This window comes from Corella eumyota, chromosome 5 (assembly GCF_963082875.1).
Source record: "Corella eumyota chromosome 5, kaCorEumy4.1, whole genome shotgun sequence".
NCBI lineage: Eukaryota > Metazoa > Chordata > Ascidiacea > Phlebobranchia > Corellidae > Corella > Corella eumyota.
The window spans coordinates 13,985,304-13,994,954 of NC_137494.1; the positions used below are offsets into that span (position 1 = coordinate 13,985,304).

At 33.3% G+C, this 9,651-nt stretch overlaps 3 protein-coding genes across 3 annotated transcripts; 2 read left to right on the forward strand and 1 right to left on the reverse strand.

Annotated features, from left to right (window-relative positions):
- The first annotated feature begins 1,133 nt into the window (after window positions 1-1,133).
- LOC145753549 (tRNA methyltransferase 10 homolog A-like) lies at window positions 1,134-3,937 on the forward strand. Its single transcript, XM_082569954.1, has 6 exons — window positions 1,134-1,235; window positions 1,325-1,436; window positions 1,733-1,961; window positions 2,523-2,732; window positions 3,035-3,140; window positions 3,756-3,937. The coding sequence occupies exons 1-6, from the start codon at window positions 1,151-1,153 to the stop codon at window positions 3,935-3,937; spliced, it is 924 nt and encodes a 307-aa protein (XP_082426080.1). The 5' UTR covers window positions 1,134-1,150.
- Window positions 3,938-4,529: 592 nt separating this feature from the next.
- LOC145753550 (testis-specific serine/threonine-protein kinase 1-like) lies at window positions 4,530-5,474 on the reverse strand. Its single transcript, XM_082569955.1, has one exon. The coding sequence runs from the start codon at window positions 5,472-5,474 to the stop codon at window positions 4,530-4,532; it is 945 nt and encodes a 314-aa protein (XP_082426081.1).
- Window positions 5,475-5,710: 236 nt separating this feature from the next.
- LOC145751928 (uncharacterized) lies at window positions 5,711-7,060 on the forward strand. Its single transcript, XM_082568084.1, has 5 exons — window positions 5,711-6,035; window positions 6,175-6,210; window positions 6,369-6,401; window positions 6,571-6,663; window positions 6,729-7,060. Exons 1-5 carry the CDS (start codon window positions 5,887-5,889, stop codon window positions 6,967-6,969), a joined length of 552 nt encoding a protein of 183 aa, XP_082424210.1. The 5' UTR covers window positions 5,711-5,886; the 3' UTR covers window positions 6,970-7,060.
- Window positions 7,061-9,651: the final 2,591 nt, after the last annotated feature.

A 9,651-nucleotide genomic window follows, 5' to 3' on the forward strand; every position in this document is an offset into this window, starting at 1 on the left:
GGAAAAGTTTCAACGATTTTTCAAAAATCGAAATTGTGCGTCATGGCGGGTGTGTAACCTCAGGTCAAAACGAGCTTTCATTTCCAAACAGCGCGTGTTGCCAAATCTTGACTTTTAATCTACAGTTTTAAACATTTAAAACCAAACTAACTTAAAAATTTTAATAAAATAATTAATTATAGTATTAGTTATTACATTTAAACCTATATAACTTTATAGTTTTGTCTAATTTTTCTAATTTTTAATAACATTATTAAGTTTTTTGGCAACACTTTATTGCCGCTGAGGTAACTCCAGTTCAATCTACAAACGTGCGCCGGTCGCCTGTTCATGAGTCGCAAATTTTCTAAAGCAAAATGTCGTCATCGTTTTTATCCTTGGATTTCTATAAAATTATGGTTAAGTTTGGCATTGACCTTGGTACTGTATTATTATAATATCTCGCCATTCTAAGTCAGCTAAATTTCGTGGTTACTACGCCAGTAAGCGGGTTATTATACAAAAAATATTGCTGACATTTTTTTTAAATATATTTGTTTTGCTTTTTGAAAGTGTGTTGTTGTGTGGTCGTGGTATATTGTATTTATTTTACTGATTATGCCTAGACACTTACATGCATAATCATGGTGGTCATAAAATGTATATTAACATAACTGTCCTTGAATTATTTAATTGAAAGTGACATTGTTTAAAAATTAATTCTTCGTATAAATACAAAACTGTTATTTCTTTTTTTAGTATACTTAATAAAATGCTTTGTTTGGTAAATATGCCATGTTGTATATTGGTTTGGGGTAAGTACCTTATTCCCCTTAAAACCCTAAAATTTGAGCTAAAAAGGCAATTACCCACATTCTATACAACACCATGTGACTTAAAAATTACTTATAAAAATGTTTTTCTACATAAATTGTTAAAAAAGGCATTTTTATATATATACTTATTTATCCTCAATGTGGGACAACTTTAAGACCTAAACATAGAGTAACGTCGGTTACCCCAAGCCAGTCTCGAGTTGACAGTTCGGGATATTATAAATTATAATTGCTAGATAATTAAATTGCTAATAAGGTGTTGGCTTAATAAAAGTCCATACCAAGTATTTAACTTATATTTTTTTATTATCAGCATTTTATGTTTAAAAACTAATATGTCAGATACTTTAGTAAATAACCATGATCATAAAATTGAAAATAATGTTTCTGAAAATAAGGATTTGGATCATAACTACAGAGGTAAAAATTTACATTTTTAAGTTTATATAAAACTAAATGTTAATAAAACTTTGCATATTATACCAACTAAAAATAATTTAATTTTCTAGAAATGAATAAAGATGATTTACAAAATTTATTAGACTGTCCTACCGTTTCGAAAAATCAGAAGAAAAAAATTGCAAAACAATTAAAATGGTTCAATCTTGCTGATGAAAGAAAGTAGGGTTTTTATTTTCTTTAAATTATAATCAAATTATGAAAAAATATAGGCACCTAATTAAGTTTGTATTATAATTAAACTTTTCATTTTTATAATTGCCTGATAATTTTGCTGCTAATTAAAGTGCTGGCTCAGCAAGAGTTTATACCGTTTATAGCACCTTACTCAAGGGCGCTACAGCATGAGAGCAGTGGAAATCGAAACCAAAGACTATATGTAGTGATACCATGTGTTCTGGCCACTACACCATTCTGCCAGTTTTATGTTAAAAAAACCTTTATTTATTTATAAACAGAGAACAACGCAAAAGGAAAAAACTGGTGTACAAAGAAAGAAATAGAATATATGGAAATAAACGAAAAAGGCTCGAAAAAGTGACAATTTCTGAGAACTTTGAAAGTCTAATTCATGTTGCAATTGATTTTAGTTTTGATGACTTGATGCAGAATAGAGATTTAAGAAAATTAGGAAAACAGATAGCATGGTGTTATAAAGAGAATAGAAGAGCAGTGTGCCCTTTACAGGTATTCATCAACAGAACTTGTATATAATAATAAAATATACCTAATGTGGGAAGGATAACTTCATGGCCAGAACATAACATAACCGGCAGAATGGTGTAGTGGTAAGAACACTTGCTACACCACCATAAGGTTGTGGGTTCAATCCTCACTGCTTTCATGCTGTAGCGCCCTTGAGTAAGGTGCTATAAACGGTGTGAACTCCTGCTAAGCCAGCACTTAATCAGCCGCATAATTACCGGGCAATTATAATCTATAATATCCCAAACTGCCACAGGCAACTCGAGACTGGGTCGGATTAACTGATGTTACTTTATGTTGAGTTCCGCATTCGACTTTGCCACTTCGAGGATAAAAATATATAAAAAAAGGGCACGTTTCTTGTATGCGCTACAGCATAAAACTTGTGGGAATCGAACCCAGAAACTTATGTAGTGAAGCCAAGTGTTCTAACCATTACACCATGCTGCCAGTTTAAAATTACAATATCTAAATAAATATACTGTTTCATTTTTCTGAGTTAATATTACCCGTTTTTATTTATTAAAATCTGTTTATATTTAGTATCATTTATGCGGTATGAGTGAGCGTCTAAAATCAATTCTGGATCCTTCTTATGTGAATTGGGATTTACATTTTGATGCAAACATATACCAACAATTTTCCACTGAACAATTGGTTTATTTAACTGCAGAATCTACTAATACTTTAGATAAATTATGTCCGGGAAAAGTTTATGTTATTGGTGGTTTGGTAGATCATAATCATGAAAAGGTAATTTGTTTATTTATTTTTTATATGGGAAAGTCGACTTTACAGCCTAAACATAGAGTAACATCAGTTACCCCGACCCACTCGAGTTAACTTCGGCAGTTTGGGATATTATAGATTATAATTCCCCAATAATTAAGCCGCTGATTAAGTGTTGGCTCAGGAGGAGTATATACCATTTTTAGTGCCAAACTTAAAGGTGCTACAGCATGGGAGCAGTGGGGATCAAACCGAGGACCTCATGTAGTAATTTTTAATGTGCGTTTGGTAGTTAAAGGTTATATATTTTTGTTTTATTTCTTAAGGGCATATGTGAAAAAAATGCAAAAGAGAAAAATATGGCAACTGCACGCTTGCCTTTAGATGAAAATATCAATATAAAAACAAGAAGGGTTTTAACTGTAAATCATGGTAAGTAAATAAAAAATTGAATCAAAATATGCCTTATTATCAAAGGTGGGCACCAAATCGTTAATGCGTTAAACGTTAAATAACGAAGTTAAATGTTTTGTTAAAAGTTAACTTTTAAGTTAATTTTAAAAATCGTTATCGGACCTGTTAACTTTCGTTAAATTGTACTTCCGTTAAATTAAGCCCGTTAACTCAATATTTTACAAGTAAATCCATGGTAATATAAGGAATATATATGTTTAATATCGCCGTTTATCGGGTTTAAACGTTGCAATTTTTAAACGATGAAGTAATTACTATCCGGCCACTGTTATTTCGGCATTAGGCCTATGCCAGTTTTAAAAACTTCTTCTAAACCATTTTCGTCTAGTTAAAACATCGATTAAGAAAAAAACTATTTTTTTTATAAAAAAGGTAATTTCCTTAATTGTTTTAATTAAATTTTAACGTTAACGTTCAACGATAACTTCCGTTACACTTGGTTTAATTTAACGAAAAAACATTAGCGAAGTTACTGTATTGTGTAACGAATAACCATTTAACGAAGTTGCTTTTTTGATTAACTGTGCCCACCTATGCTTATTATATAATTGTTTAAATTATATTTTATTTTAGTTTTTGAAATTCTGCTTGCTTTTGCTGAATTAAAAGATTGGAAAAAGGCAATTTTAAAAGTTTTACCCCAGAAAAAATTAACTATACCAGAAAACTTGAAAAAAATTATAAATGAAAAAGAAGAAAAATTAAAAGATGTTGTTTATGAAAACGAGAGTTTAAAAGAAACAAATGAAAAATAACTTTTATAATTTTATGTTTTAATTTAATATTATTCAAAAAACAATTTTTTATTTCTTTATTTTTTTCTCATTTTTTATTGCTATTTTTATCATTTTTTGATGCTATTTTTTTTTTATTACTGTAGCCCTAAGTTTGTCATTTTGTAGTGCAATTTAGTGTAATTTCTTTAATTTAAATAAAACAAAAATAGGTATAGGTTTACACGTTTAACCAGCAGCGTGGTGTAGTTTTTATAGACCCTTGGCTTTACTGCATGGGGTCTTGGTATTGATTCCTACTGTTTCTTGAATCGACCCAAAGCTCTGTAAATGTAAGCAGTATAAACCTCTGATAAGCCAAAAACACAAACTGTAGTTTAATTATTAGACGTTTCTTACAAATATTATCCTAAACAGCCAAAGTCAACTTAAGACTAGGTCAGGGTAACAAATGTTACTCTATGTTTAGGTCGTAAAGTCGACTCTCTTATATCAAAGATACATAAATGAAAAATGGTTAAAAAATTTAAAAATAGCTTCATATTTTCGTGTTTAAAATTTTTTATTCAGTGCAAATGTAGCGACTAGTTTTTATTATAACTTTTCGATGGAATTATCCAGTTTCGTCGGAATTTACAGTTAACGAAGACGACCGCTCGCTACCAAATCCAGAGTCAGTTGTACTTATTACTGCCATTATCTCAACCTTCGGAATATTTTTCATCCATTTATGGTTGATAATATCAGGTAGTTTGTATCGTTTTTTCAACTCATAGCGTAGTATACCACTCACAAGGTTTTTAAAGGTTGGGTTAAGTTTTAGGTGCTTTGGAAATTGTATTGAAGTCAGTTGCTGGTCCTTAAGTAGCCTTGCAATGCTGCTATCACGAAAAGGCATAACACAACAAGCCATTATGAACAGTATAACACCCATGCTCCATATGTCAGGTATAAAACCTTCGTAAGGCACACCTTTCAGTACTTCAGGTGCTGCGTAGGCTGCGCTGCCACAGAATGTCCTGCTTTTGTCGTCGTTTTCTATATTTCGCGCGAACCCAAAGTCAGCTATTTTAACTGTGTTGGTTTCGGTCAAAAGGATATTTTCGCATTTCAAGTCGCGGTGGATGATACTGTTTTTGTGTAGGTAATCAACACCACAGCACATTTCCTTAAACAGTCGATGTGTTTCAAATTTAGTTAACGCTCCTTTTAGCCTAACATATTCCAGTAAATCGCCGTGTGCTGCTCTTTCTAAGGACATGTAAATTTTGTTGCCTTCTGAAAATACGTCGAACATTCTAATAATGTTATCGTGCTCCATAACTTCCATAATATCCCGTTCTCTGGGCCAAAATTTCTCAAGAAAATCTTTCGGAGCAGTAGTTCTGTTTATTATTTTTATAGCTACATGCTGACTCTCTGATTTCCCAGGCTGATTCCATAATGCTAGCTTAACTTTGGAATAACTACCCTCACCCAGCACCCTATCTAGTTCATACCCCTTATCTTTTAATATTACATCGTCGCTAGTAACGAGAGAGTTATTAATTCGACCCATTTAGTTAAATCAGGCATTTTGGGGTCTCCAAAATATTTTAAAATCATTTATAAAAATTAAGTGGACATTTTATTATCAAAACAAACTACTGTGATGTAATAAAACTCTGTGTATTTGTAGTAGTGCCAGGTTACCAGGAAAAAATATGACGTTTTGTAAATATTACGTATTGCGCTTTAGGGGAGTCTGGCTTAATCAACCTGACCAAAATATCGTACGTGATTGGCTGTTGGTATTCTCTGTTGCGTAACAGTAATCTCTGTTCCGTAACACAAGAATAACAATATATGCTTTTAAATAACAATGGGAGTTTTTACCGCGTAAATCTAAAGAATTATTCAGTTATAAAATTTTACGTTTGCATATATATGTTTGGAAAATTTTTGGAAAATTCTATGTTTGCAAATTTGAAATGAACTTTTCAGGAAACACATTTGAGGGCCAGGTTTCTTTTTACACGGCAACAGGGGGAATGCAGGAGCATTTTAAAGCTCTTGCAAATCCCCCTGTTGCTCATAACCTGGCTCTCCTAGAATCTGGAGGAGGGATTGAAGATAAACTGTGAGTTATTTTTGCTGTTTTAATTTTTTTTTGCATTTTACTGAATTTAAAATAAATGTGTTGTTAAAAGTAACACTGCATTTTAAATATTTGGTAATTATGTTAGTGCAAAATGCTAATAAAGTTTATATTTTTTTAGAAAATCTACAAACAGTATCAAAAATAGACTTGGCGAGTAAGTTATTTTTTTTACATTGTTTTTTAAGCATTTTACTAAATCTAAAATAAATGATGCTGTTAAAAGTAACACTGTTTTTTAAATATTTGGTAGACCTTTTAATTTATTGTAGTTATGTTAGTACAAAATTCTAATAAAGTATATATTTTTTTTAGAAAATCTGTACACGTTAAGGATAGACTTGGCGAGTAAGTTATTTTTTTATATTGTTTTTAAAATTTTTTTAAACATTTTACTAAATCTAAAATAAATGATGCTGTTAAAAGTAGCACCGTTTTTTTAAATGTTTGGTAGACCTTTTAATTTATTGTAATTCTGTTAGTGCAAAATGCTTATACGGTATATATTTTTTTAAAGAAAAACAAATACACATGGAGGCAAGGGGGCTCGCTGGAGAAGACAGCAGAAGAGGGGATCGGCAGTAAAACCTGCTTGTTATTCAACATCAAAGTAACTTCTTAAATTTATTTTACCGATTTAGAATGGTTTAAAAAACATTAAAACTTTTTTTGTAGATATGCAAGTGAAGACCGGAAAAGGTGGGTCAGTGGTGGGGGGACAGAAATGAACTATTTAAGTAAAAACTTGTACCCCTCTCCCACCACTGGCCCTCCGAACTGCCGAGCCCCTCTTTCTGTGAAGGACTCCAGCTCCCCCAAGCCTCCATCCAAAATAAAAGAATTTTTGTTTAAAACTGAGTGGTTTATAAAACCTAGGCGTTTAAAAGGTATAATAGTCATCGTACCTTCATTTTAAGATGTTTTATAAGGGCAAATTGAGAATGGCAGCATTTTAACAAATTAAAAGTTATCAGTTATGAAAAAAAGTATCACTTTGATATTTGAAAGCTAGGAATTAATAGAAACAAAAAACATCTAACCAAATTTAATTACTTTGTATTAAAGACTATAATCTAAGTAATAATCAAAGGTTTAATTTTTTTACTTTATTTTATAACAACAATGTTTTAACAAAACTTGCCATTATCAATAAAAAAAACAAAAACTGCAAAGGTATTTACGGAACTAGGCCTGAATTATACATATTTTAGACCACATCTAAATAAGATCTCAACTTTTTATGCCTCCATTTCAGTCGGTCTTAACTTTGTTTGTTGTTGGGGCCATTTTAGACCACATCTAAATAAGATCTCAACTTTTTATGCCTCCATTTCAGTCGGTCTTAGCTTTGCTTGTTGTTGGGGCCATTTTAGACCACATCTAAATAAGATCTCAACTTTTTATGCCTCCATTTCAGTCGGTCTTAGCTTTGCTTGTTGTTGGGGCCATCTCGGACCACATCTAAATAAGATCTCAACTTTTTATGCCTCCATTTCAGTCGGTCTTAGCTTTGCTTGTTGTTGGGGCCATCTCGGACCACATCTAAATAAGATCTCAACTTTTTATGCCTCCATTTCAGTCGGTCTTAGCTTTGCTTGTTGTTGGGGCCATCTCGGACCACATCTAAATAAGATCTCAACTTTTTATGCCTCCATTTCAGTCGGTCTTAACTTTGTTTGTTGTTGGGGCCATCTCAGACCACATCTAAATAAGATCTCAACTTTTTATGCCTCCATTTCAGTCGGTCTTAGCTTTGTTTGTTGTTGGGGCCATTTTAGACCACATCTAAATAAGATCTCAACTTTTTATGCCTCCATTTCAGTCGGTCTTAACTTTGTTTGTTGTTGGGGCCATTTTAGAACACATCTAAATAAGATCTCAACTTTTTATGCCTCCATTTCAGTCGGTCTTAGCTTTGCTTGTTGTTGGGGCCATTTTAGACCACATCTAAATAAGATCTCAACTTTTTATGCCTCCATTTCAGTCGGTCTTAACTTTGTTTGTTGTTGGGGCCATCTCAGACCACATCTAAATAAGATCTCAACTTTTTATGCCTCCATTTCAGTCGGTCTTAACTTTGTTTGTTGTTGGGGCCATCTCAGACCACATCTAAATAAGATCTCAACTTTTTATGCCTCCATTTCAGTCGGTCTTAACTTTGTTTGTTGTTGGGGCCATCTCAGACCACATCTAAATAAGATCTCAACTTTTTATGCCTCCATTTCAGTCGGTCTTAACTTTGTTTGTTGTTGGGGCCATCTCAGACCACATCTAATTAAGATCTCAACTTTTTATGCCTCCATTTCAGTCGGTCTTAGCTTTGCTTGTTGTTGGGGCCATCTCGGACCACATCTAAATAAGATCTCAACTTTTTATGCCTCCATTTCAGTCGGTCTTAACTTTGTTTGTTGTTGGGGCCATTTTAGACCACATCTAAATAAGATCTCAACTTTTTATGCCTCCATTTCAGTCGGTCTTAGCTTTGCTTGTTGTTGGGGCCATTTTAGACCACATCTAAATAAGATCTCAACTTTTTATGCCTCCATTTCAGTCGGTCTTAACTTTGTTTGTTGTTGGGGCCATCTCAGACCACATCTAAATAAGATCTCAACTTTTTATGCCTCCATTTCAGTCGGTCTTAGCTTTGCTTGTTGTTGGGGCCATCTCGGACCACATCTAAATAAGATCTCAACTTTTTATGCCTCCATTTCAGTCGGTCTTAGCTTTGCTTGTTGTTGGGGCCATCTCGGACCACATCTAAATAAGATCTCAACTTTTTATGCCTCCATTTCAGTCGGTCTTAACTTTGTTTGTTGTTGGGGCCATTTTAGACCACATCTAAATAAGATCTCAACTTTTTATGCCTCCATTTCAGCCGGTCTTAGCTTTGCTTGTTGTTGGGGCCATTTTAGACCACATCTAAATAAGATCTCAACTTTTTATGCCTCCATTTCAGTCGGTCTTAACTTTGTTTGTTGTTGGGGCCATCTCAGACCACATCTAAATAAGATCTCAACTTTTTATGCCTCCATTTCAGTCGGTCTTAACTTTGTTTGTTGTTGGGGCCATCTCAGACCACATCTAAATAAGATCTCAACTTTTTATGCCTCCATTTCAGTCGGTCTTAACTTTGTTTGTTGTTGGGGCCATCTCAGACCACATCTAATTAAGATCTCAACTTTTTATGCCTCCATTTCAGTCGGTCTTAGCTTTGCTTGTTGTTGGGGCCATCTCGGACCACATCTAAATAAGATCTCAACTTTTTATGCCTCCATTTCAGTCGGTCTTAACTTTGTTTGTTGTTGGGGCCATTTTAGACCACATCTAAATAAGATCTCAACTTTTTATGCCTCCATTTCAGTCGGTCTTAGCTTTGCTTGTTGTTGGGGCCATTTTAGACCACATCTAAATAAGATCTCAACTTTTTATGCCTCCATTTCAGTTGGTCTTAACTTTGTTTGTTGTTGGGGCCATCTCAGACCACATCTAAATAAGATCTCAACTTTTTATGCCTCCATTTCAGTCGGTCTTAACTTTGTTTGTTGTTGGGGCCATCTCAGACCACATCTAAATAAGATCTCAACTTTTTATGCCTCCA